The 27,064-nt window shown below is 48.0% G+C and overlaps 1 protein-coding gene across 1 annotated transcript; it reads left to right on the plus strand.

Moving 5' to 3' along the window:
• Window positions 1–252: 252 nt before the first annotated feature.
• LOC132567222 (zinc finger protein 721-like) lies at window positions 253–26,661 on the plus strand (the record flags this gene model as incomplete). The annotated part of the gene is given in 6 exon segments (XM_060232910.1): window positions 253–2,461; window positions 23,818–24,012; window positions 24,145–24,984; window positions 24,987–26,268; window positions 26,270–26,400; window positions 26,483–26,661. Coding segments are annotated over 6 exon segments (4,836 nt in total), but the record flags the coding sequence as incomplete, so codon positions are not given.
• Window positions 26,662–27,064: the final 403 nt, after the last annotated feature.

Genomic DNA, 27,064 nt, shown 5'->3' on the forward strand with positions numbered 1-27,064 from the left:
GTCACATCGATGCCTTTAGAACTTACCTGCCCTCCAGGTGTTAATGGGATCTCTCTTCTTATTCCAGCCCAAGATGATCAGAGCAATGAGGAGGGTGAGGAACTGGATCAGCAGTTGCCAGATCGAGTTGAAAAGGTGGACTTGAAAGAAAACATCAGGAATCCAGGCAGACCTAAGAGAAAGAAAGGCAGCCATACAGCTGAGAAGAGAAATGGAAGAAGACATAATGCACGTTTTCCAAAGCAGAGGATAATGAGGGCAAGTACATCTGTTCGGAGTGTAAAGTACTTCAAAACCAGATCACAGCTCCCTATGCACGAAAGACAACAAAGAGGGGAGAAACCGTTTGAATGCACAGAGTGTGGAAGGAGATTCAGTGAGAGAGGGACTCTTAAGAGGCATCAGAGAATCCACACAGGGGAGAGACCTTTTGAATGCTCAGAGTGTGGTAAGAGATTCAGTCACAGTTGCAGTCTTCAAAGTCATCAGAGAACCCACACCGGGGAGAAACCTTTTGAATGCTCAGAGTGTGGAAAGAGATTCAGTCAGAGTAGCAAACTTCAAAATCATCAGAGAACCCACACCGGGGAGAAACCTTTTGAATGCTCAGAGTGTGGAAAGAGATTCAGTCGGAGTGGCACTCTTCAAAGTCATCAGAGAACCCACACCGGGGAGAGACCATTTGAATGCTCAGAGTGTGGAAAGAGATTCAGTCGGAGTGGCCATCTTCAAAGTCATCAGAGAACCCACACAGGGGAGAAACATTTTGAATGCTCAGAGTGTGAAAAGAGATTCACTGAAAGTGGCACTCTTCAAAGTCATCAGAGAACCCACTCCGGGGAGAAACATTTTGAATGCTCAGAGTGTGGAAAGAGATTCAGTCAGAGTGCCCATCTTCAATGCCATCAGAGAACCCACACAGGGGAGAGACCTTTTGAATGCTCAGAGTGTGGAAAGAGATTCACTGTCAGTAGCCATCTTCACATGCATCAGAGAACCCACACCGGGGAGAGACCATTTGAATGCTCAGAGTGTGGAAAGAGATTCAGTCAGAGTGCCCATCTTCAATGCCATCAGAGAACCCACACAGGGGAGAGACCTTTTGAATGCTCAGAGTGTGGAAAGAGATTCAGTCAGAGTGGCAGTCTTCAAAGTCATCAGAGAACCCACACCAGGGAGAAACCTTTTGAATGCTCAGAGTGTGGAAAGAGATTCAGTCAGAGTAGCAAACTTCAAAATCATCAGAGAACCCACACAGGGGAGAAACCATTTGAATGCTCAGAGTGTGGAAAGAGATTCACTGTCAGTAGCCATCTTCACATGCATCAGAGAACCCACACCGGGGAGAGACCATTTGAATGCTCAGAGTGTGGAAAGAGATTCAGTCGGAGTGGCACTCTTCAAAGTCATCAGAGAACCCACACCGGGGAGAGACCTTTTGAATGCTCAGAGTGTGGAAAGAGATTCAGTCACAGTTGCAGTCTTCAAAGTCATCAGAGAACCCACACCGGGGAGAAACCTTTTGAATGCTCAGAGTGTGGAAAGAGATTCAGTCAGAGTAGCAAACTTCAAAATCATCAGAGAACCCACACCGGGGAGAAACCTTTTGAATGCTCAGAGTGTGGAAAGAGATTCAGTCGGAGTGGTACTCTTCAAAGTCATCAGAGAACCCACACTGGGGAGAGACCATTTGAATGCTCAGAGTGTGGAAAGAGATTCAGTCGGAGTGGCACTCTTCAAAGTCATCAGAGAACCCACACCGGGGAGAGACCTTTTGAATGCTCAGAGTGTGGAAAGAGATTCAGTCACAGTTGCAGTCTTCAAAGTCATCAGAGAACCCACACCGGGGAGAAACCTTTTGAATGCTCAGAGTGTGGAAAGAGATTCAGTCAGAGTAGCAAACTTCAAAATCATCAGAGAACCCACACCGGGGAGAAACCTTTTGAATGCTCAGAGTGTGGAAAGAGATTCAGTCAGAGTGGTACTCTTCAAAGTCATCAGAGAACCCACACCGGGGAGAGACCATTTGAATGCTCAGAGTGTGGAAAGAGATTCAGTCAGAGTGGCCCTCTTCAAGGGCATCAGAGAACCCACACAGGGGAGAGACCTTTTGAATGCTCAGAGTGTGGAAAGAGATTCAGTTGGAGTGGCCATCTTCAAAGTCATCAGAGAACCCACACCGGGGAGAAACCTTATGAATGCTCAGAGTGTGGAAAGAGATTCAGTCGGAGTGGCCATCTTCAAAGTCATCAGAGAACCCACACAGGGGAGAGACCTTTTGAATGCTCAGAGTGTGGAAAGAGATTTACTTACAGTGGCAGTCTTCACAAACATCAGAGAACCCACACAGGGGAGAATCCTTTTGAATGCTCAGAGTGTGGAAAGAGATTCACTGACAGTGACACTCTTCAAAGTCATCAGAGAACCCACACCGGGGAGTGACCATTTGAATGCTCAGAATGTGAAAACCCCTCCTCTGGGTTCTCTGCTGGGTCCTCCCGAGCTGTCCAAGCGGAGGGGCTGTGGGGGGGGGGTCCCCTGGAGGGGGGCAGAGGCTGGCCCAAAGGAGGCGCACGTGGACCTCCCTATGGCCGCCAGGGTGGGGATGGAGAAGGTGGTTCTGGGCAGCCCCGTTTGCAAAACTCAGGCCTCGCTTTCCTGAGCCACCCCGGAGCGAATGAACTAAAACCCGAGGGAGAAAATGCCAGCGCTAAGCAATGCAATCCCCCCCCCATTCCCCAAAACTGACGAGGGCAGCCTTCCTCCCCTCCCATTTAGAAAGTTCTCTGGGCCCTCCTCCTCACTTCATTCTGATTAAATCTTCTGCAAGGCTTCCTCCCCCTGTTGCATCTCGGACTCCCTTGCTGGCCTCTTTCCCCCTGCAGAAGCAAACCCTTCTCTCCCCCCCAAAGGAAAAGAGCCTTTCCCTCTATGCCCCCCACCTTGCTTGGCCTCTCTAGGAACACCTCTGTCCCTTTAACCCCTCCCGTGCTGCAGGCGAAGGCAAGAAGGCGCCCTGCCCTTCCCATAAGGACCAGGCAGACTGGACTTCAGCCAGTGGGTGGCTCTGTGGAAGGGGTTTCAGGATTGCATGGAAAACAGTGCTTCTCTAATGCCCCCCTTCCCCCAAAACAAAGGGCAGTGAAGCTGCTCGCTCGCCCTTCCTTGGTACCAGCGTGATTTGCCCTGCTAGAGAGGGCTGCCACCTCCTCTTTGGGAAATTCCTGGAGGTTTGACCACCTTCTCTGCTTTGGGAGGCTTGGGGGATATTGAAACGGCTGTTTTCATGTGTGTGTGTGTGGGGGGGGGGTCATCCCATTGCCTCATTGTTTGCACTTTCCAACAGTTTTATGGCTCTTCCCTCCCCCCCCCCCCTTCTTCCTTTGTGTGTGTGTGGCAGAATTGGTGGGTACTGAGAACCAGCACCTCTTGGTGGGCCTTTTGCCAAGCCCTGAGAGGGAAATTGGTGGAAAGCAGCAAAGTTTTCTGTTTGAATGCAGGCGCTGGAACCAACAGCAAGCACTGGTTTCAGGGGTTCCTTTTATGCATCGAGCATAATTTTGTGTAGTTTGGAGGGAGGAGATGCTGGTTATAGAGGGTTATGATGAAGCTGAACTCCCCTCTGTGGAATTAGCAGGATAACAAAAGTGCAGGAATCCACTTGCTCCCTCTGGATCCTGAATTCTTTAGACAGGCCTTTAATACCTAACTGGGAGGGGACTGCCACCCTACGCCGCTGAGCGACGTCACTCATGAGGAATTAGGATCGCTGTGTGAAGAAAGAAAGTTATGATCCCGCCTATACTGAGATTTTGAGTAGCACCATGAAATATATTTCAATTGTTATCTTACTGTTTTTAGATTGTAACCTTAAATTGTTTTCCAATTGACTGCTAGCCGCCCTGAGTCCACTTGGGGAGAGCGCAAGATAGAAAACTAAATAAATAAATAAATTCCTTGTTATTTGTATTAAATCCCACACTTCGCAGAGCTTGTTCCAATCAATTTCATGCTCAAAAAGCTTTTAATTCTTCAATAGAGTTTTCCAGGAAATTTTGAATAGCGTTTGAGTCCAGTGGCACCTTTAAGACCAGCAAAGTTTCATCCGAGGTGTAAGCATGCACACTTCTTCAGATATGCTGAAATGGAAGCTACCAGTCCATACCTCTAGGTAGAGGGAGAGCAGTAGATTAGCATACAACATAATGAATATGTTTAAGAGATGCCAGGACCCAACAGAGATAACAAGCTTCCTTTACATGGTCCCCATTTGTTTGGATTTACGGTAATTTTGGGGAGAAACATAGGGGAGCAAATAAATATATGGGAATTGGAGATTGATTGGAGATTTCCCGGGCCAAAAGAGGTAAAACTACAGAGTACCCGTACTCGGACCTTCTCTGTTATGGCTCCACAGCTATGGAACCAGCTTCCAGAAGAAAGCAGAACTTTGAACAGTTCTGCAGGGCCTTTTCCGCATGGCCTTCACCGACTAAAGAGAGAGACTGCTAAGCAAACTCACCATCTGTATAATAGCACTAACATATTAATTAATTTTATTATTTTAGAATTTTAATAGAATTTTAATTAAACTCTTAAATTAGTATTGTTAAATACTGTACAATGTATGTATTGACTCGTGTTGATAGCCGCCCTGAGCCTGCTTTGGAGGGGAGGGCGGGATATAAATAAAATTGATGATAATGATGATGAAATGTACCCTTCTTAATTGTGGAATGCTTAGCCCCTATGCTTCATTATTTCTAGTGGAAGGAAGGCATTTAAAAGGTGTGCAATCCCTTTAAATGTGATGGCCAGAACTCCCTTTGGAGTTCAATCGTGCTTGCCACACCCTTGCTCCTGGCTCCATCCCCAAAGTCCCCAGATATTTCTAGAGTCGGACTTGGCAACCCTACACAGAGTCCACCTTCCAAGGCAGCCATTTTCTTTAGGGGGAACCGAACTCTGTATTTTGGAGATCGGTTGTAACTGTGGGAGACCTCCAGGCCCCACTAGCTGCACGGAGAAGTGACGGAGGGCCAGGCTGCATCCACGATCTACGTCTCCTCACCCCAGAGCTGGCAACCGTAGGCTGGGAGACCCTGGCTGTCATTCCTCTGTTTCAGGAGGGGCTGCCCTGCCCGTCTGTTTGCCAGGGCTTTTCAGGGAGTTAGAATTGGCAGGCGTCTCTTTTAAGGGAGGGAGGACGAGGGTTTTTTAAAAGTATTTTTAAATGAAAACGGTTTCAACTGTCATTGTAAGCATGTTGAACTATCATCATCATTATTGCTCCCATTCCCCCATGGGGACTCAGGGCGGAGTACATCAACATAAGTAATAATAAAATCACAATAACATCACAATAAAAACCAGTTACAATATTTAGTTGATAGTACAACAGGATGGTCCAGCAAGATGAGAGCCAATTTGGTGTAGTGGTTAAGTGTGCGGACTCTAATTTGGGAGATCTGGGTTTGATTCCCCACTCCTCCGCTTTCACTTGCTGGAATGGCCTTGGGTCTGCCATAGCTTTCGTAAGAATTGCCCTTGAAAAGGCATCTGTTGTAAGAGCTCTCTTAGCCTCACAGGGTGTCTCTTGTGGGGGAGAAAGGTCAAGGAGATTGTATGCCGCTCTGAGATTCAGAGTATAGGGTGGGATATAAATCCGATATCTTCATATAGCAGGATGATATAGCAAGATAGTACAGCAAAACGATACAGTAGGGGAGGCCAACCAATCTAATAGATAGATACCCACCGCCTCATCCCAAAGCCTTGTGGAACAGCTCTGTTTTACAGGCCCTACGAAAGGCTAATAAGCCAGGTAGGGCCCGGATCTGCATAGGGAGCTGATTCCACTAGGTAGAGGCAAGATGGGCATCTCTTAAGCCAGGGATGGTCAAAAGATCTTGGGAAGCTGAACAAAGCGACCTCCAGGGCATAAATGGGAATAGACGGTTCCACAGGTATGTTGGTCCCAGGCTACGCAAGGCTTTAAGAGTCAAAAGTAGCAGCTTGAAACAGACCCGGTACTCTATAGGCAGCCAGTGCAGGCCGTGGAGTGCCGGCCACATGCAGTCAGCAGGTGAGCTGCCGCATTCTGCACCCGCTGCCGTTTCCGGATCAGCGTCAAGGGCAAGCCAGCGTAGAGCAAGTTACAGCAGTCCAGCCTGGAGGTGACCATTGCAGGGGTCACTGCAGCCAGGTCTTGGGGGGACAGAGATGGTGCTACTTGCCTGATCTGCCCTAGATGGTAAAAGACAGACCCAGCAGCCATCGTGACCTGGGCCTCCATAGAAAGAGAGGCATCCAGAATCACTCCCAAACTCTTCACCTGTTGGGCCGGCACTTAACTTTAAGGAAAGGTGAAGCTTAATTAGATGAATTGTAACCATCCCAGGCTAGGGGGGACAGGTCGCCCATGGCCATCAGTGGGGGATGGGAGATGGAGGCTTGCTGGCTCCAGGTGGGACTAAACCAAAAACCTGTCGGCAAAACAACCACAAAACACTGCAAATATTACAAAATGCTGTATCTATTTGTAAACACTTGATATCATGAAATTTGTTTCACATATGATGACTCACTGAAACATTCAATGGAGCACGGTACATGGAGCCTTCAGCTTCCAGCATTCCAAAACAGCTCATTAAAGGCGCATACACAGTTCGTCTTGAAATCAGGGTGGATTCTACATCTCTTTCAAAAAATCCACAGGCAGTCCCCAGGTCCAGCACACCGCTTGGATATCTGTTTCTCAAATGCTTCAAATCACATCACTCTACAATTCCTTGCCTTGCTGAGTGGCAAGGAGCACCAACCATTGATGACTGACATTGTTTGAATTGTAGAGTGATGTGATTCGGTGTCTGAGTCCCTACAACTCACTTGCGCCTGAGGAAGCATTTGAGAAACAGATATCCAAGCTCCTGGCTCCACCCCCAAAGTCCCCAGATATTTCTAGAGTTGGACTTGATAACCCTACACAGAGTCCCCTTCCAAGGCAGCCATTTTCTTTAGGGGAAACTGAACTCTGTATTTTGGAGATCGGTTAGAATTGGCAGGCGTCTCTTTAAAGGGAGGGAGGATGAGGGGGTTTTAAAAATATTTTAAAATGAAAACGGTTTCAACTGTTATTGTAAGCACTTTGAATTATTATTATTATTATTGCGCCCATTCCCCCGTGGGGGCTCAGGGCGGAGTACATCAACATAAGTAATAATAAAATCACAATAACATCACAATAAAAACCAGTTGCAATATTTAGTTGACAGTACAACAGGATGAGCCAGCAAGATGAGAGCCAATTTGGTGTAGTGGTTAAGTATGCGGACTCTAATTTGGGAGATCCAGGTTTGATTCCCCACTCCTCCACTTTCACTTGCTGGAATGGCCTTGGGTCAGCCAGAGCTTTCACAGGAGTTGTCCTTGAAAGGGACGCTGCTGGAAGAGCTCTCTCAGCCCCACCCACCTCACAGGGTGTCTGTTGTGGGGGTTGAAGATAAATCAATCAATCACATTTTATTTATATCCCGCCCTCCCCACCAAAGCAGGCTCAGGGTGGCTAACAACAAAATTCAATATACATAATACAAAACAACATTTTAAACCACAATTAATTAAAATCTATTAAAATTCTAAAACAATAAAATTAATATTTTGTGCTATTACCTAGATTGCGAACTTACTTAGCAGTTCTAGTCAGTGAAGGCCATTCGAAACAAGATGGTCTTGCAGGCCCTGTGGAATTGCTCAAAGTCCCACAGGGCCCGCATTTCTTCTGGAAGTTGGTTCCATAACTGTGGGGCCATGACAGAAAAAGCCCGGGTACGGGTACTTGAAGTTTTACCTCTTTTGGCCTGGGGATAGTCAGCAGGTTCTTCCCTGCTGACCTCAGTGCTCTCTGAGTCATGTGGGGGGAGACGGTCCCTAAGGTAGGCAGGTCCTCGGTCATATAGGGCTTTAAAGGTAATGACCAGCACTTTGTAACGAATCCGGTAAGTAACTGGTAGCCAGTGCAGTTCACGCAGCCCCGGCTGTATGTGCTCCCACTTTGGGAGCCCCAGCAGTAATCTAGCAGCCGCGTTCTGCACTAGCTGCAGCTTCCCGGTTCAGAGGCAGCCCCATGTAGGGGGCATTACAGTAATCTAATCTCAAGGTGACCGTTGCGTGGATCACTCTTGCCAGGTCCCGACGCTCTAGGAAGGGAGCCAGCTGCCTCGCCCGCCTCAGGTGAAAAAAGGCTGACTTGGCAGTGGCTGCTATCTGGGCCTCCATTGATAATGAAGGCTTCAGTAGGACTCCCAGGCTCTTGACCCGTCAAAAACCGGGAGAGATATTTCTCCTCCCAGAGCGCCCCGACCCAAGCAAAGGACCTCTGTCTTCGCTGGATTCAGTTTCAACCCACTCAGTCTTAACCAAGTTGCCACAGCCTGCAGTACCAGGTCCAAATTCTCTGGGACGCATCCAGGCCAGCCGTCCATTAGCAGATAAAGCTGAGTGTCATCTGCATATTGGTGACACCCAAGCCCATACCTCCTGGCAATCTGGGCAAGGGGGCACATATAGATATTAAATAGCATCGGCGATAGAACTGCTCCCTGAGGCACCCCACAGTGTAGTGTGCGTCTCTGGGAGAGCTCTCCCCCGATTGCCACCCTTTGTCCCTCGAGGAATGAGGAAAGCCACTGTAAGGCCAACCCCCCCGACATCGGCAAGGCAGAGGGTCAGTAGCCGGTGGTCGACCGTGTCGAACGCGGCCGACAGATCTAACAGCATCAGCACCGCCACACCGCCTCGATCCAGATACCGCTGGAGGTCATCCACTAAGGCGACCAGCACTGTCTCTGTCCCATGGCCTGGGCGAAAGCCGGACTGGCAAGGGTCTAGGACGGAAGCGTCATCCAGAAAGGAGATTGTAAGCTGCTCTGAGTCTCTGCTTCAGAGAGAAGGGTGGGGTATAAATCTGCAATTCTTCTTGGCATTTGGATTGAGATGCTATACAGCAGGGGTGGCCAAACTTGCTTAATTTAAGAAACACAAAGAATAAATGTCAGATGTTTGAGAGCGGCAAGTCATGAATGTGAGATGTTTGAGAGCCACAAGGAAGGAAGGAAGGGGCTCGGGGAGGGACTGATTTTGAGGTAGAGGTACCACATTTGCAGCACAGTATCCAGTGCCTCTCTTCAAAACACCTTCCAAGTTTCAAAAAGATTGGACCAGGGGGTCCAATCTCTGAGCCCCCAAAGAAAGTGCCCGTATCGTTCATTGTTCCAATGGAGGGGACGCATTTAAAAGGTGTGCAGTGGTCCCTTTCAATGTGCTCCCTTCGCAGTTCAATGGTGCTTGTCACAACCTTGCTCCTGGCTCCACCCACAAAGTCCCCAGATTTCTTGCATGGGGCTTGGCACCCCTAATGCCAGGCGCCGAACTTCACCCGCTGAGTTTCTGCCAGCCCTGCTGCAAGGCAGCCAAGCGCGGGAGCTCTGCAAGGGAACGGGAGCAGGAGAAGGAGAAGGTCCCGTTGCGTTTCCCGGCAGGGGCTAAAAGACGGAGCATGGAAAGGACCCCCCCACCCGCCCACCTGGAAGGAAGGAAGCAGGGAGGGAAAGAGGGAGGGAGGAAGGAAGGAGTCCCCGGGAGGGAGGCCGGTGCCGCTGTGCCAGCCAGGGGGCGGGGAGGCCGGAACTCTTGGAGCGGAACCCAGGGGCCAGGGAGCGGTTTCCCGGCGAGGCCGGCGTGCTGTAGCTGATGCACCCGGAGGCCCTGGGGGAACGGAACCGGCGGACTAGCAGGCAGGAGGGAAGAAAGGACGGAGAGAGGGGGGAAGAAGGAAAGAGGGAAGGAAGGAGGGAGGGGAGGGAGGGAGGGCGGTGCCGCTGGGCAGAACTCTTGGAGGAGGCCGGAACTGTTGGGGCACGGAACCCAGGGGCCGGGGAGGGTTTCCCGGCGAGGCCGGCGTGCTTTAGCTGATGCACCCGGAGGCCCTGGGGGAACGGAGCCGGCGGACTGGCAGGCAGGAGGAAAGGAAGGAGGCAGGAACAAAGCCCCCGGAAGGAAGGGAGGAAAGGCAGGAAGCAGGGAGGAAGGAAGGGAGTCCCCGAGACGGTGGGAGGGAGGGAGGCCAGTGCCGCTGGGCCAGGACTCTTGGAGGAGGCCGGAACTGTTGGGGCGCGGAACCCAGGGGCCGGGGAGGGTTTCCCGGCGAGGGCGGCGTGCTGTGGCGGCTGCACCTGGGGGAACGGAGCCGGCGGACTGGTGAGTCTTGCAGCCCCCTCCTGCTGCTGTTGCACGCAGGCTCTGGCTCCCCGAAGGCAGCCCCGCTCGCTCAATGCACGGAGCCCAGCGAAAGGAGGCGGGAGGGCTTGGCAAGCAGAGAGGGCTCCGGAAGCCTGCAGGGAAGGACCCGCCTCTCTTTCCTGGGAGGGGTTTCAAGAGAGACTGCGGCGCCCCCTGACAGCAATGAGGGTCCTGTGGATTGAGGGGGAGGGGCATGTGATTTCCCTGCAATGTGCAGGGGTTGGACTAGATGACCCTGGAGGTCCCTTCCAGCTCTAGTATCCTATGCTTTAACTGGACTCTTCTTCCTGGGAGGGGTTTCAAGAGAGGCTGCGGGGCCCCCTGACAGCAGGATTGAGGGGAGGGGCTTGTGAGTTCCCTGCATTGTATGGGGGTTGGCTAGATGACCCAGGAGGTCCCTTCCAACTCTAGGATTCAATGCTTTAACTGGGCTCTCCTTCCTGGGAGGGGTTTCAACAGAGCCTGGATGGCCCCCTGACAGCAATGAGGGTCCTGTGGATTGAGGGGGAGAGGCTTGTGAGTTCCCTGCATTGTGCAGGGGATGGACTAGATGACCCTGGAGGTCCCTTCCAGTTCTATGATTCTAGGCTTTAACTGGGCTCTCCTTCCTGGGAGGTTTTTCAACAGAGGCTGGATGGCCCCCTGACAGCAATGAGGGTCCTGTGGATGGAGGGGGAGGGGCTTGTGAGTATCCTGCATTGTGCAAGGGATTGGACTAGATGACCCTGGAGGTCCCTTCCAGCTCTAGTATCCTATGCTTTAACTGGGCTCTCCTTCCTGGGAGGGGTTTCAACAGAGCCTGGATGGCCCCCTGACAGCAATGAGGGTCCTGTGGATTGAGGGGGAGAGGCTTGTGAGTTCCCTGCATTGTGCAGGGGGTTGGGCTAGATGACCCTGGAGGTCCCTTCCAGCTCTAGTATCCTATGCTTTAACTGGGTTCTACTTCTTGGGAGATTTTTCAACAGAGGCTGCATGGCCATCTGATAGCAATGAAGGTCCTGTGGATTGAGGGGGACGGTCTTGTGAGTTCCCTGCATTGGGCAGGGGTTGGGCTGGATAACCCTGGAGGTCGTTTCCAACTCTAGAGTTCTATGCTTTAACTGGGCTCTCCTTCCTGGGATGTGTTTCAACAAACGCTGCAGGGCCCTCTGACAGCATTGAGGGTCCTGTGAATTTTGGGGGAAGTGTTTGCAAGTTCCCTGCATTGTGCAGGGGGTTGGACTACATGACCCTGGAGGTCCCTTCCAACTCTAGGATTCTTTGCTTTCAGGGGCTTGGGTGATATTACAATTACTATTTTCACATGTGTGCTGCAGAACGCGGCAGCCAGACTGCTATTGGGCCTACCCCGGTGGGAACATGTGCAGGCTAGGCTGCGGGAGCTGCATTGGCTGCCAATTGTTTACCGAGTTCGTTACAAGGTGCTGGTTATTACCTTTAAAGCCCTATATGGCCGAGGACCTGTCTACCTTAGGGACTGCCTCTCCCCATATGTTCCCCAGAGAGCACTACGATCTAGCTCACAAAATCTTCTAGAAGTACCTGCGCCAAAGGAGGCCAAACTAAAAATAACTAGAGAACAGGCCTTCTCTATTAAAGCACCCTAATGGTGGAACCAGCTTCCGGAAGAGGTGCGGGCCCTACGGGACCTTAGTCAATTCCGTAGGGCGTGCAAAACCGCCCTCTTCCGGCTAGCCTTTCAAGACGGAGCTTGAAATAAACATCGCGCCATCACAAATATTAATAACTGAGATAACACCGAATAGAGATATTTTAGACTATTTTTAGATTGTTTTAGATTATGTAAAAATTTAATAGTAAACTGTAATTTTATTGAATTGTATAACTGTTTTATTGTTCAATGGCTTTGCCATGTATGTAAGCCGCCCTGAGCCTGCCTTGGCGGGGAGGGCGGGGTATAAATAAAATTTTATTATTATTATTATTATCCTCCTTACCTCATTGTTTGTACTTGCAAGCAGTTTTAGGGCTCTGCCCCCTCCCCCTTTTTTCGTGGCAGTAGTTGTGGGTACTGAGAAACAGCACCTGTTGGTGGGAGTTCTGCCAAGCCCTGAGAGGGGAATTGGTGGAAAGTAGTGAAGCTTTCTATTTGAATACAGGCACTTTAAACAAGAAGAAGGACTGGTTTTAGGGGCTCCTTGTAGGCATCGAACACAATTTTGTGTATTTTGGTGTTGGGAGATGCTGGTTATCGAGGGTCACGTTCGAACTGAGCACACTTCTTCAGATTCACTGAAATGGAGGCTAGCAGTCCATATCTATAGGAAGAGGGTGAGCAGCGGATTAGCACACAACTCAGTGAAAATGTGTAAGAGATGTGAGGACCCAACAGGGATAACAAGCTGAGTTTATATGGTCCCCATATGTTACAGGATGTCTGGCTTGGCACGGGTAAAGGGAGTGGAGTTCAGAGCCTTTCTCACCCGGGCCATTGTAGAGACTGCATTTGTTTGGATCTTATTCTGGAGGAAAACATGGGGAAGCAAATAAATATATGGAAATTGGAGACTAATGTGCAAATCTACCCTTTTTCATTGTGGAATGCTGAGAGTCATTAACTGCTGTCATGGTCTTTAGCCCTGTAAGTGCACTGAGAGTTTCCTTCTAGTTGACAGCAGAGCCCTGAGGAGCTGGTTTTCAGTCTTCTGCAAAGATCTCCTCTTTGCTGGAGACCTGAGCAGGATCTGACCAAGTGAGCCCCACAGATCAAAGAGGGGCCCCTCCTTGGTGCTTGGAAGAGGTGCTCTTCCTAGTACTTCACATCTATTGAAAGGATAGAAAAAAGGATGAAGGGGTCACCAGTCCCCCGGGCCCTTTTGGGGCCCCAGATTGCCTTAAGAATCAGCCCCATCAGACAGACTGGACCAGTGTAATGAGAGGCTAAGCTTGTAACATCCTTCAAGAGCCAAGCAGAGACAGTGAACTTTCCCAAAGAACCAAGGAGGCATATCTAAAATAGTCTGCTACATTACATTACATAGCAAAACAAAATAGGAGTCAAGTGGTACCTTTAAGACCAACTTAGTTTTATTCAGAACATTAAGCTTTCATGTGGTCTCTAAGCACACTTCATCAGACGAGGAATCCGATACAGGGAACAAAGGCACAGATAACTGGTAGTCAGTGGCTCAGAATGCAAACTGGTACAAATTTAAGATCCAATCTCAGTATAGTAAAATTGTCTGGTAGGGAGTGGTTTAGAATGCAAATTTAAGATTCAGTGACAGAATAGTAAAATTAATCCAATGTATAGCTGCATAAAACTGTTATATTATTTCTGTAGCTGTTTATCTGTTTGTTTATAATCTGATATATGCCAATAAAGGCTTTTGATTGATAGTAAAATTAACAAATGGAGAAAACCTTTGATCTGAGTAGCATGAACATGCAAAAGCAATAAAACAGTAATATGTCAAAATGTGAGGTATTTATATCTCAGATTAATACAATATAGTCATTTACAGAGATTCTCACATTTTGACATATTACTGTTTTATCGCTTTTCCATGCTCATGCTACTCAGATCAAAGGTTTGCTCCATCTGTTAATCTCACTATTCTGCCATTGAATCTTAAATTTGCATTCTAAACCACTCCCTACCAGATGATTTTACTGTGCTGTGATTGGATCTTAAATTTGTACCAGTTTGCATTCTGAGCCACTGACTACCAGCTATGTGTGGCTTTGCTCACTGTACCGGATTCCTCGTCTGATGAAGTGTGCTTAGAGAGCACATGAAAGCTTACATTCTGAATACAACTAAGTTGGTCTTAAAGGTGCCCCTTGACTCCTGTTTTATTCTACTACTTCAGTCCAACATGGCTGACTACTTGGATCTAATTACATAGCAAAATGAAACAAAACCTGATCTACAAACCACAAGAAGCACTTTTCTTCTGATCCACCGGGGCAATTCTCATTTGCTTTCCTTGTGACATGTAATTCTCTCTGTCTCTCCTTCCCCCTCCCCAGAACGAAGCCTCTCTTCATAGTCAAGTCACTAAAGGGACATTGACACAGTTGGAGGTGGCCCAAAAGAAGGGGAAGGGGATGGAAGAGCAGGACCCAGAAGGACCTGGAGCTTCGAAGATGGCAAGCAAAGGCTTCTGTCCCACCCTAGCTGGGAGCAATGTTGAATTCTGGGAAAGCCCTGTGCCGGAGGTTCTGCCTAAGGACACCGTGACCTCAGACACACATTTCCAAACCTTCACACAGTTCTGCTACCTTGAGGCTGATGGACCCCGAGAGGTTTGCAGCCAGCTCCATCGCCTTTGCAACCACTGGCTGGAGCCGGAGAGGCGCACCAAGAAGCAGGTTCTGGACGTGGTGGTTCTGGAGCGGTTCTTGGCCCTCCTGCCCCAGGAAATGCAGTGCTGGGTCAGAGGATGTGGGCCGGAGAGCAGTTCCCAGGCGGTGGCCTTGGCCGAAGGTTTCCTCCTGAGTCAGGCGGAGGAGAAGAGGCAGCCAGAGCAGCAGGTGAGGGGGTTTCCTCCAGCTACATTCAATTCCATATCTGACCTTATCTAAGGTTACCCTGAGAGATATTTGTCCAAGTGTTCATCCTCCAAATGGGAGATTTCTCAGCCTCCTTCAGCAGCTTCTTCTAGAGAATTTCTGCTCCCTCCAGATAACTGACCAGGTCTGCTGATGGAAGGGTGCAGAGTCTGGGAGTGGGGCAGGATCCAGTGCCTGGTCTCTTTTCCATCCCATCTCTGACCCCTTTCCCTCCCTGCCGTTTCAGATGTGGGGCCCATCGGTGAAGGCAGAAGCTGCATTCTCTGGGGCAGACGGAGCTTCCTTGGAGCAAGGGCAGAGGGCGCAGGCCCAGGAGGGTGCCCAAGATTCCCTCTCCTCTGGTAAGGACTCTTTGTGCCTGGAGGCGATTGGGGCACCCCGTGAATGTGATGGGGAGAGCATTAAGGTCACAGCACTGGAAACCAGTTCCTAGAGGCCAATAATCAAGGGGGAAATGTGGCTTCTGTGCCTGTGCTTATAGGGGCATCTGAGGGGCCACTGTGGGACAGACAAACTTCCACCATATCAGGTTGGCTTTGCTGTCTCCACAGGTGATGGGGTAATTGTGCAATTGGGATGACAGGGTGTGGCCAGAACCCCAGGAGATTTGGGGAGGCCTTGGTGTGAAGCTTGGCACGGAGAGTACCCTAGATCAGGGGTGTCAAACTCCTTCGTTAGGAGGGCTGGAGCTGACACAAGTGGGACTTTGTGAGGCCAGGCCGTGTCTGTCATAACATATATTTCCAGGTAGTGGAGATCAATGTTCCCTTGATGGTGTGGGGTCTTGTGAGCAAAAATTCTACTTTGTGAGCTATTGGCAATAAACCTATGAAGTACTGCATAAATTAGCTTGCTCTGGGGCCATTTTTCCTGAGCTAAGCAAAAATGTGTGAGCTGGAGGCTAAAAAGCTGTGAGATAGCTCACACTAACTCAGCTTAGGGAGAACATTGGTGGAGATATAAACTTTATAACGGACACAGACAAACACAGTTAAAAGATAGTTTTAAACTTAAAATACGAACATGCTTAAAACTTTTCCAATTTTTCTTTTAAGTTGGAAAGGTGGAAGATCAGTGGAATTTGGCAGTGCAATTTTTAAAATAAAACATCAAGAAAAAGCACAAAGGGTCTGACTCTGTGGAAACAATGAAATGGCATTGTAAGCTTCTCCCCCACCCCGAAGTCTACTCAGGTGTGCAATGGCTTTCCAGTATAATATCCCCCTTTGGCTGTGGGTTCCCATATTAGAGTACTCACTAGATTGGGGCCATTCAACAGATAAGCTGGCTGAAGGCATCAACCTTTTGTTTGCAAGGACACAACTCCAGGAAGCGGGAGTTTGAGCTGCTTATAGGAACTCTGAAAATGTAACCTTCTCCACTCCATTTGAAACTGTTGCAGAGCAAAGACAAAGCTGCAAGGAAAACATGGAACAGACCTTAATATCCACCCCACGTTTTCTTTGCAGCAGCCAGCAAAGAAAGGCAGGAAGAGCCGGGAACTGAGAATCAGCGTGGGAGCTTCAAGGGGAGCTTCAAAGAGCTTTTGAAGCTCCCAACTGAAGGAGACTCTGCCTCAGAGCTTCAAAGAGTCTGAGAACTGAAAGGGAGGTAGTCTTTGAGGTTCAAAGGGTAAGGACAAGAGGGGGCAGAAAAGAGCTCCGTGGGCCTGATCAAAGCCCTGGGCGGGCCGCTTCTGGCACGTGGCCGAGTGTTTGACAGCCCTGCCCTGGATTCTCCAAAAATGCTCCAGTGACATATGGGATTTGGGCTGAATGTGATGGTGACATTTCATGCAACATCATTTCCATCCCTGTCTATATCCACCCCCAGCCCAGACTCAAGGGCCCAGCCGGCAGAAGAATGGGATTCCTGAGTTTGTGCTCTGATCCAGCAGAATGCTGTAACTTTAGGAACTCCAGAGTTCACAGGGCACGTTTGAAGTCTGAAATATGTTGGCAGAGATTTTCACCCCGAGGCTCATGGGTACTTCTCTTCTGCTTCTCCCAGGATTTAGTAAAAAGTGTGAAAGAATGTGTTGAGTGTACACAGGGCTTGTCTCAGACTCCCGGGAAGGGGATGTGTGAAGCAAGGAGCGACAAAGCAAATGGAATAAGAAGTCAAACACCCTCCCTTCTTCCTTTCTGTTATGAACAGGCAGTGGAGAGATGCTGTTTAGCCGCTGTCTTGCTGGAGGTGTGGAAATGGCTGCTTTACCTCTAGTCCAGGTAGGGGAGATGAGCGGGAGACAGCCTGGGTCCCCCTTCTTTCTCGGGGAGGGGGGGCTTTTGCTCCCAGTTCCTACAAGGATCCGGATGAGAGAGGATCTAAATGCAGCTCCCTTTATCCACGCCAAGCCGTATGTCCTGTTCTGCCCCAGACTCCTCCCTTCCAGTGTGCAATCTCTGTCCGGCATGAAACAGGCTTCCTCAGAAGGTGGTGAGCTCTCCTTCCTTGGAGGTTTATTTATTTTATTTTGTTATTTTGGGGATTTCTAGTGTGCTCTTTCCCAAGTCGGATTCAGGGTGGATTACGACATAATAAAATAATTAAATCACACAATAAAACAGTTAAAATTAAACAGTTAAAACCATTAAAAAGAAAGAAAATAAGGCAGATGGCTAGATGGCCATGTGACAGCATAAGAACATAAGAGAAGCCATGTTGGATCAGGCCAACGGTCCATCAAGTCCAACACTCTGTGTCACACAGTGGCAAAAAATTTTATATACACACATACACTGTAGCTAATAGCCACTGATGGACCTGTGCTCCATATTTTGATCTAAACCCTTCTTCAAGGTGGCTGTACTTGTGGCCGCCACCACCTCCTGTGGCAGTGAATTCCACATGTTAATCACCTTTTGGGTGAAGAAGTACTTCCTTTTATCCGTTTTAACCTGTCTGCTCAGCAATTTCATCGAATGCCCACGAGTTCTTGTATTGTGAGAAAGGGAGAAAAGTACTTCTTTCTCTACTTTCTCCATCCCATGCATTATCTTGTAAACCTCTATCATGTCACCCCACAGTCGACGTTTCTCCAAGCTAAAGAGTCCCAAGCGTTTCAACCTTTCTTCATAGGGAAAGTGCTCCAGCCCTTTAATCATTCTAGTTGCCCTTCTCTGGACTTTCTCCAATGCTATAATATCCTTTTTGAGGTGCGGCGACCAGAACTGCCCACAGTACTCCAAATGAGACCGCACCATCGATTTATACAGGGGCATTATGATACTGGCTGATTTGTTTTCAATTCCCTTCCTAATAATTCCCAGCATGGCGTTGGCCTTTTTTATTGCAAACGCACACTGTCTTGACATTTTCAGTGAGTTATCTACCACGACCCCAAGATCTCTCTCTTGGTCAGTCTCTGCCAGTTCACGCCCCATCAACTTGTATTTGTAGCTGGGATTCTTGGCCCCAATGTGCATTACTTTGCACTTGGCCACATTGAACCGCATCTGCCACGTTGACGCCCACTCACCCAGCCTCAACAGATCCCTTTGGAGTTCCTCACAATCCTCTCTGGTTCTCACCACCCTGAACAATTTAGTGTCATCCGCAAACTTGGCCACTTCACTGCTCACTCCCAAATCTAAATCATTTATGAACAAGTAAAAGAGCATGGGACCCAGTACCGAGCCCTGCGGCACCCCACTGCTTACCGTCCTCCACTGCGAAGACTGCCCATTTATACTCACTCTCTGCTTCCTATTACTCAGCCAGTTTTTGATCCACAAGAGGACCTGTCCTTTTACTCCATGACTCTCAAGCTTTCTAAGGAGCCTTTGATGAGGAACTTTATCAAAAGCTTTCTGGAAGTCAAGGTAAACAACATCTATCGGGTCTCCTTTGTCCACATGTTTGTTCACCCCCTCAAAGAAATGTAACAGGTTAGTGAGGCAAGATCTTCCCTTGCAGAACCCATGCTGAGTCTTCCTCAATAACCCGTGTTCATCAATGTGCCTACTCATTCTGTCCTTGATAATGGTTTCTACCAACTTTCCCGGTATTGAAGTCAGGCTGACTGGCCTGTAATTTCCCGGATCTCCCCTGGAACCTTTTTTAAAGATGGGGGTGACATTTGCTACCTTCCAGTCCTCAGGAACGGAGGCAGATTTCAATGAAAGATTACAGATTTTTGTTAGAAGATCCACAAGTTCAACTTTGAGTTCTTTCAGAACTCTCGGATGTATGCCATCCGGACCCGGTGACTTATTAGTTTTTAATTTGTCTATCAGTTGTAGGACCTCCTCTTTTGTCACCTCAATCTGACTCAGGTCTTTCAACACCCCTTCCAAAATTAGTGGTTCTGGGGCGGGCAAAAAGTTCTCATCTTCCACAGTGAAGACGGAGGCAAAAAATTCATTTAGCTTCTCAGCCATTTCCCTATCCTCCTTCAGTAATCCTTTTACCCCATGGTCAACCAAGGGCCCCACTTCCTCCCTGGCTGGTTTCCTACTTCTAATATATTTGAAGAAGTTTTTATTCTTGGTCTTTATGTTTTTTGCAATATGCTCCTCATAGTCCCTTTTTGCCTGCCTGATCACAGTCTTGCATTTGATTTGCCACAGCCTGTGTTCCCTTTTACTAATCTCACTTGGACTGGTTTTCCACTGCTTAAAGGAGTCCTTCTTACCTTTTACAGTTTCCATTACTTTGTTTGTTAACCACGCAGGCCTTTTCTTATGCCTGTTTGTGCCTTTCCTAACTTGTGGTATGTATTTTATCTGAGCTTCTAGGATTATAGTTTTAAATAGCATCCAAGCTTCCCCAAGGGTTTTGACCCTATGTACCTTTCCTTTCAGTTTCCTCCTCACATGCCTCCTCATCTCAGTGTATTTACCCCTTTTAAAGTTAAACATGGTTGTGGCGGTCTTTTTGGACAACTCCCTATTTATACAAACGGTGAAATCAATAACGTTATGGTCACTGCTCCCAAGCGGCGCAATCACTTTTACATCTCTCACCAAGTCTTGGGCATTACTTAGGACCAAATCCAGGATCGCCCCACCCCTGGTAGGTTCTGAGACCATCTGCTCCATAGCACAGTCATTGAGAGCATCAAGAAACTCAATCTCTTTCTCTTGACCAGAACACATATTGACCCAATTGATCTGCGGGTAGTTAAAATCACCTATTACGACACAGTTTTTACGTTTAGCTGCTATCTTTAAGCCTTCCATCATATTATAATCGTCCTCTCTCTTTTGATTTGGTGGGCGATAACAAACTCCCATAGTTAAATTTCCTTTTGGGCCCTCTATTTCAACCCAAAGCATTTCTAAAAGTGAATCTAATTCTCTGATCTCAGTCTTACTGGACCGTATATCCTCTCTGACATACAGAGCCACCCCACCTCCAACCCTTCCCTCCCTATCCTTCCGATATAGCTTATATCCAGGAATCACCGTGTCCCACTGATTCTCCTCATTCCACCAAGTTTCTGAAATTCCCACAATGTCTATGTTTTCTCCCAACACTAAACATTCCAATTCACCAATTTTACTTCGAACACTTCTAGCATTTGCATACAAACATCTATAATTTCCCAGGCGAGCTAGGCCCGCCACCTTCCTCCTGCCGCCTCGAGACTCTGGCAGACAGTCCATATTGTTTGTCACCTTCACAGTGGACAACTCTGGTCCGTTACCCGGTAGAAAAATAGCAGCTAACCTTTCATCTCTTTGAGTCGAGTCCTCCCGAACCAGAGACATTTCATCTCCTGTCAGCTTTCCCCCAAGATTTAGTTTAAAAACTGCTCTGCCACCTTTTTGAAGACCCTGTGAATTTAGGGGGACCTATTTGTGAGTTTCCTGCATTGTGCAGGGGGTTGGACTAGAGGACCCTGGAGGTCCCTTCCAGCTCTAGGATTTTGTGATCGCTGATGAGGGAATCTCCTTTTTCTTTCAGTGCCCCATTTCCTTTGAGGAGGTTTTTGTCTGCTTCACCCCAGGAGAGTGGGCCCTGCTGGATCCAGGCCAGAGGACTCTCTACAGGGAAGTCATGCGGGAGAACTACGGGAGTGTCATCTCTCTGGGTAAGGAGCTTTCAAAAGGGCCAAAGGTATGAGTTGGTACCTCTGGGAGGATGCTGGAATCAAACTGTTGAACAGCAATCCATCATTTTGAGGTCTTTCCAGCTTTGGTGAGGGGCGACTGAGACCAGTGTTGTGGCCGTCACCGAAGCTTGAGAAGGTGTCCCAGATAACAATGTTTGGTAAAACCTTTTTGGAGAAACCATATAATCTTTTTGTACATTACAACAGCACAAGAAAGGTCCATTCTCAAATTAAAATATTACAAGAGAGGCAGGCCTGTAGCTAAGGGAGGCCCCGGGGGGGAATGGCCCCTCTACCCAACCCCCTTCAACAAGTATTGTCCCTCCTTTCCCCGCCGCTCTTGCGGCCCCCGATCTCTGCGCTGCTGCTCTTGCAGCCCTCGCCTGATCTCCACAATGCTGTTCTGGCTGCCCCCGCCCGATCTCCCCACCGCTGCTCTTGCGGCCCCCTCCCAAACTCCCCGCCGCTTTTCTGGTGGCCCCCACTCTCATAAGCACTCTTGCGGTCTTCGCCAGAATTCCCCACTGCTGCTTTGCAGCCCCTCCACCAATTTTTTATTCCTCTGACGCCCCTCCCCCAGAACTTTTCTGGCTACGGGCCTGGAGAGAGGTCCAGTGAGCCTCTCAGATTTAGATGAGATATAGGCTCATTTTGTCAATGAAGTTCTTCCTCAAGAGTAGTCCTTATTTCTTTCAGGGTTGTCAGCCTCTTGTAACAATTGAATGGAAATGCTCTTCTGCAACATCTGTTTTTTGCAAGTTCTCTCATCATAGGATAAACCAGGGCAATAACAACAGGACATGCCACAAAGCTGAATGGAAATAGATAATTTTTAAATTTTAAGATATTGTTAATTGTTGTTAAAAACTTACCACTCAGTCCCACTTTAGTGTATATATATATTTATTAGGAGCTTAAACCAGTCCTGAACCACTTCTTCAACCCGATGCAAAAGCCTTCTGGAGTTTGCTGGCAAATTGCTCTCTATAATATTTTTATTAGGAGCAAGCCATTCCTTTTGATGGCAGAAAACAAGCTCCAAAAGGACTGAATGGTAAGTTTCTGGGTGCACACTGGACCTTTCTTGTGATATTGTAATGTGAGAATGGACCTTAATTGTGCTTTTGTAATGTACAAAAAAAAATATGGTTTTCTAAAAAAGTTTTACTAAACATTGTTAGCCAGGACATCAGAGGGTCTGTTTCTCTTGTTGTGTGATCCCGTTTTGTTGGTGTTACTGAGAAGGTGTCCCGGCCGGAGGCAAAGGTGGAGATGAAAGAGAACCTGAGAAAGAATCTGGAAGGGGCCAGATCCTCATTTCTCTACTGCTTACGTTTACAACACCCCCTCTCCCCTGGATGGGATTACAAACATCCCCTTTGACTGTGACCTGGAAAAGATGCTGTCAAGAACCCAAGCCTGGGTCCCCCTGGTATTATACTTCTACCTCTGAAGCGTCAGGTGGTCCGAATGACCCAATCGAGGGTCCTCCCTGATGGAATCTTCCAGAAGCTGTCAGCACCCACCCAGTCCCCCCTAACTCCTGGTTACACAACTGGATACAGGTTCTCAGGATTCACCAAAGCCAGCCTCGAGAAAGATAAGCTGGAGGGGGGGGGTGTCAAATTAGCAACACCTGCAAGTCAGACGGACCATTTAATGCTCACATTAACCTTTGAGGCGAACTAGGGTGCTTTGTCTCACAGATCTGTCCCTCTTACACTGGTTGGGATTGCGGGCTAAGATCCTGACCATGATTCCACAAGAATTTTTACTCTTGAATTTATTTCCTTCCTGATAGAAGAATGATTACTTTTTCTTTCTCTCTCTCTGCAAATGGAGCCAGAAGTATAAGAGAGACTTTGGTGGAGAAAGACAATCGCCTTGCATCCAAAGAAAAGCTGGGGAGTTTCTCAAGAGGATCTCAAGAGCAAATTTCCTCCCCAAATGAGCTGTCTGACAGTAAGTATCATTCAGTTAGCCCAATAAAGAGGCAAGGCATAGCCATCGGGGAGTTTGGATTGACTTCGGAGCAAGATTTAGTTATTTATTTTATTTTTATTTCTTGCACTTGTATCCCGCCCTCCCCAAATGGGCTCAGGGCGGCTAACAACGGTCACAATTTGATGACAGATTCACATTATAACAATAACTCGTCCCAAGCCATATAGGGCTTTAAAGGTCAAAGCCAGCACTTTGAACCGGGCTCAGAACACTACAGACAAGTTGTGCAGCGTCTCCAGTGCAGGTTGGGACAATAATACAGCCCGCTGCGGGGGGAGGAGTCCTTCTGGGGATGTCAAGAAGAAGAAGATATTGGATTTATATCTTGCCCTATACTCTGAATCTAAAGAGTCTCAGAGCGGTCACAATCTCCTTTACCTTCCCCCCCGCACAACAACAGACACCCTGTGAAGTGGGTGGGGCTGAGAGAGCTCTCCTCAGAAGCTGCCTTTTCAAGGACAGCTCTGCGAGAGCTATGGCTAATCCAATACCATTCCAGCAGCTACAAGTGGAAGAGTGGGGAATCAAACCCCGTTCTCCCAGATGAGAGTCAGCACACTTCACCACTACACCAAACTGGCTCTGGAAGAGGCAAGGAATAGCCATGGGGGATTTTGGATTGAGTTCAGAGCAACATTTGGTTGGTAGAATCAGACAGCCCACTGCAGGGACAGAAGGCCTTCTGGGGACTGGGACTTGTAGGGTCAGGAGCTTCCTCTGAGCAAGAGCTCAGGTGTGTCTCTCGTAGGGATGAGGTATCCTGAAAGACTAGATATCTCGGGGAGGGTGGAAGAGAGGTTAAGATCAGGCAAGCCAAAGGAGGCCGAAGCGCCCTCAGTCCTTTCCTCCTGCAATCACATCGATGCCTTTAGAACTTACCTGCCCTCCAGGTGTTAATGGGATCTCTCTTCTTATTCCAGCCCAGGACAATCAGAGCAATGAGGAGGGTGAGGAACTGGATCAGCAGTTGCCAGATCGAGTTAAAAATGTGGACTTGAAAAAAAACATCAGGAATCCAGGAAGACCTAAGAGAAAGAAAGGCAGCCATACAGCTGAGAAGAGAGATAGAAGACGACATAATGCACGTTTTCCAAAGCAGAGGATAATGAGGGCAAGTACATCCGTTCAGTGTGTAAAGCACTTCAAAATCAGATCACAGCTCCCTCTGCACCAAAGACAACAAAGAGGGCAGAAATCATTTGAATGCACAGAGAGTGGAAGGAGATTCAGTGAGACAGGGAATCTTCACAAGCATCAGAGAATCCACAAAGGAGACAGACCTTTGGACTGTTTAGAGAGTGAAAAGAGATTCAGTCAGAGTGGCCATCTTCAAAGTCATCAGAGAACCTACACAGGGGAGAGACCTTTTGAATGCTCAGAATGTGGAAAGAGGTTCAGTGAGAGACGGAAACTTCAGATGCATCAGAGAACCCACACAGGGGAGAGACCTTTTGAATGCTCAGAGTGTGGAAAGAGATTCACTGACAGTAGCAGTCTTCAAAGTCATCAGAGAACCCACACAGGAGAGAAACCTTTTGTATGCTCAGAGTGTGGAAAGAGATTCAATCAGAGTGGCCATCTTCAAAGTCATCAGACAACCCACACAGGAGAGAGACCTTTTGAATGCTCAGAGTGTGGAAAGAGATTCAGTCACAGTGGCCATCTTCAAAGTCATCAGACAACCCACACAGGAGAGAGACCTTTTGAATGCTCAGTGTGTGGAAAGAGATTCACTGTCAGTAGCAGTCTTCACAGGCATCAGAGAACCCACACAGGGGAGAGACCTTTTGAATGCTCAGAGTGTGGAAAGAGATTCACTGACAGTAGCAGTCTTCAAAGTCATCAGAGAACCCACACAGGGGAGAAACCATTTGAATGCTCAGAGTGTGGAAAGAGATTCACTGTCAGTAGCCATCTTCACATGCATCAGAGAACCCACATAGGGGAGAAACCTTTTGAATGCTCAGAGTGTGGAAAGAGATTCACTGACAGTAGCAGTCTTCAAAGTCATCAGAGAACCCACACAGGGGACAGACCTTTTGAATGCTCAGAGTGTGGAAAGAGATTCAGTCAGAGCATCCATTTTCAATTCATCAGAGAACCCACACAGGGGAGAGACCTTTTGAATGCTCAGAGTGTGGAAAGAGATTCAGTCAGAGCAGCCATTTTCAAAGTCATCAGAGAACCCACACAGGGGAGAGACCTTTTGAATGCTCAGAGTGTGGAAAGAGATTCAGTCAGAGTGGCCATCTTCAAAGTCATCAGACAACCCACACAGGAGAGAGACCTTTTGAATGCTCAGAGTGTGGAAAGAGATTCACTGTCAGTAGCAGTCTTCACAGGCATCAGAGAACCCACACAGGGGAGAGACCTTTTGAATGCTCAGAGTGTGGAAAGAGATTCACTGACAGTAGCAGTCTTCAAAGTCATCAGAGAACCCACACAGGGGAGAAACCATTTGAATGCTCAGAGTGTGGAAAGAGATTCACTGTCAGTAGCCATCTTCACATGCATCAGAGAACCCACATAGGGGAGAAACCTTTTGAATGCTCAGAGTGTGGAAAGAGATTCAGTCAGAGTGGCCATCTTCAAAGTCATCAGAGAACCCACACAGGGGAGAGACCTTTTGAATGCTCAGAGTGTGGAAAGAGATTCACTGACAGTAGCAGTCTTCAAAGTCATCAGAGAACCCACACAGGGGACAGACCTTTTGAATGCTCAGAGTGTGGAAAGAGATTCAGTCAGAGCAGCCATTTTCAAAGTCATCAGAGAACCCACACAGGGGAGAGACCTTTTGAATGCTCAGAGTGTGGAAAGAGATTCAGTCAGAGTGGCCATCTTCAAAGTCATCAGAGAACCCACACAGGGGAGAGACCTTTTGAATGCTCAGAGTGTGGAAAGAGATTCACTCACAGTGGCAGTCTTCAAAGTCATCAGAGAACCCACACAGGGGAGAGACCTTTTGAATGCTCAGAGTGTGGACAGAGATTCAGTCGGAGTGGCAGTCTTCAAAGTCATCAGAGAACCCACACAGGGGAGAGACCTTTTGAATGCTCAGAGTGTGGACAGAGATTCAGTCGGAGTGGCAGTCTTCGAAGTCATCAGAGAACCCACACAGGGGAGAGACCTTTTGAATGCTCAGAGTGTGGACAGAGATTCAGTCGGAGTGGCAATCTTCAAACTCATCAGAGAACCCACACAGGGGAGAGACCTTTTGAATGCTCAGAGTGTGGAAAGAGATTCAGTCAGCGTGACCATATTCAATGGCATCAGAGAATGCACACTGGGGAGAGACCTTTTGAATGCTCAGAGTGTGGGAAGAGATTCAGTCAGAGTGGCCATCTTCAAAGACATCAGAGAAACCATATGGGAGAGACATGTTGAATGCTCAGAGTGTGGAAAGAGATTCACTGAAAGTAGCCATCTTCACAGGCATCAGAGAACCCACACAGGGGAGAAACCTTTTGAATGCTCAGAGTGTGGAAAGAGATTCAGTCACAGTGGCACTCTTCAATGCCATCAGAGAACCCGCACCGGGGAGAGACCTTTTGAATGCTCAGAGTGGAAAGATGTTCAGTGAAAGACAGAATCTTCAAAGTCATCAGAGAACCCACACAGGGGAGAGACCTTTTGAATGCTCAGAGTGTGGAAAGAGATTCAGTCAGAGTTGCCATCTTCAAAGTCATCAGAGAACCCACACAGGGGAGAGACCTTTTGAATGCTCAGAGTGTGGATAGAGATTCACTGACAGTGGCAATCTTCAAAGTCATCAGAGAACCCACAGAGGGGAGAAATCTTGTAATTGTTTAGCCTGTTAAAGCAGCTTTTATCTTATTTTATAACTAAAGAAGAGCCACATTCCTTATAAAGAACTGGCACTATATAAAGTATTGTAGAAAGCTTGAATCTACGCAGAAATGTTATTGTAACCAGGATGAAATATTAAAAATGGTCTCAATATGGAAGAAGCTTTAGCCGTGTTCGAAGCCTTCTGATACATCTCACTACCCCATATGGTGTCAAAAGGACACCAGACTCTTTTCTTCCAGCCAGTTGGCAACCCTAGATTGTTTATTAATCTGAGAAAACGAAGCTGAACTAAGGAATGTTCATAGGTTGTTTAAGAGATTATTATGTGTATCAGGTACATCAGACTTATACTCCTTA

This window comes from Heteronotia binoei, chromosome 2 (genome assembly GCF_032191835.1).
Source record: "Heteronotia binoei isolate CCM8104 ecotype False Entrance Well chromosome 2, APGP_CSIRO_Hbin_v1, whole genome shotgun sequence".
NCBI lineage: Eukaryota > Metazoa > Chordata > Lepidosauria > Squamata > Gekkonidae > Heteronotia > Heteronotia binoei.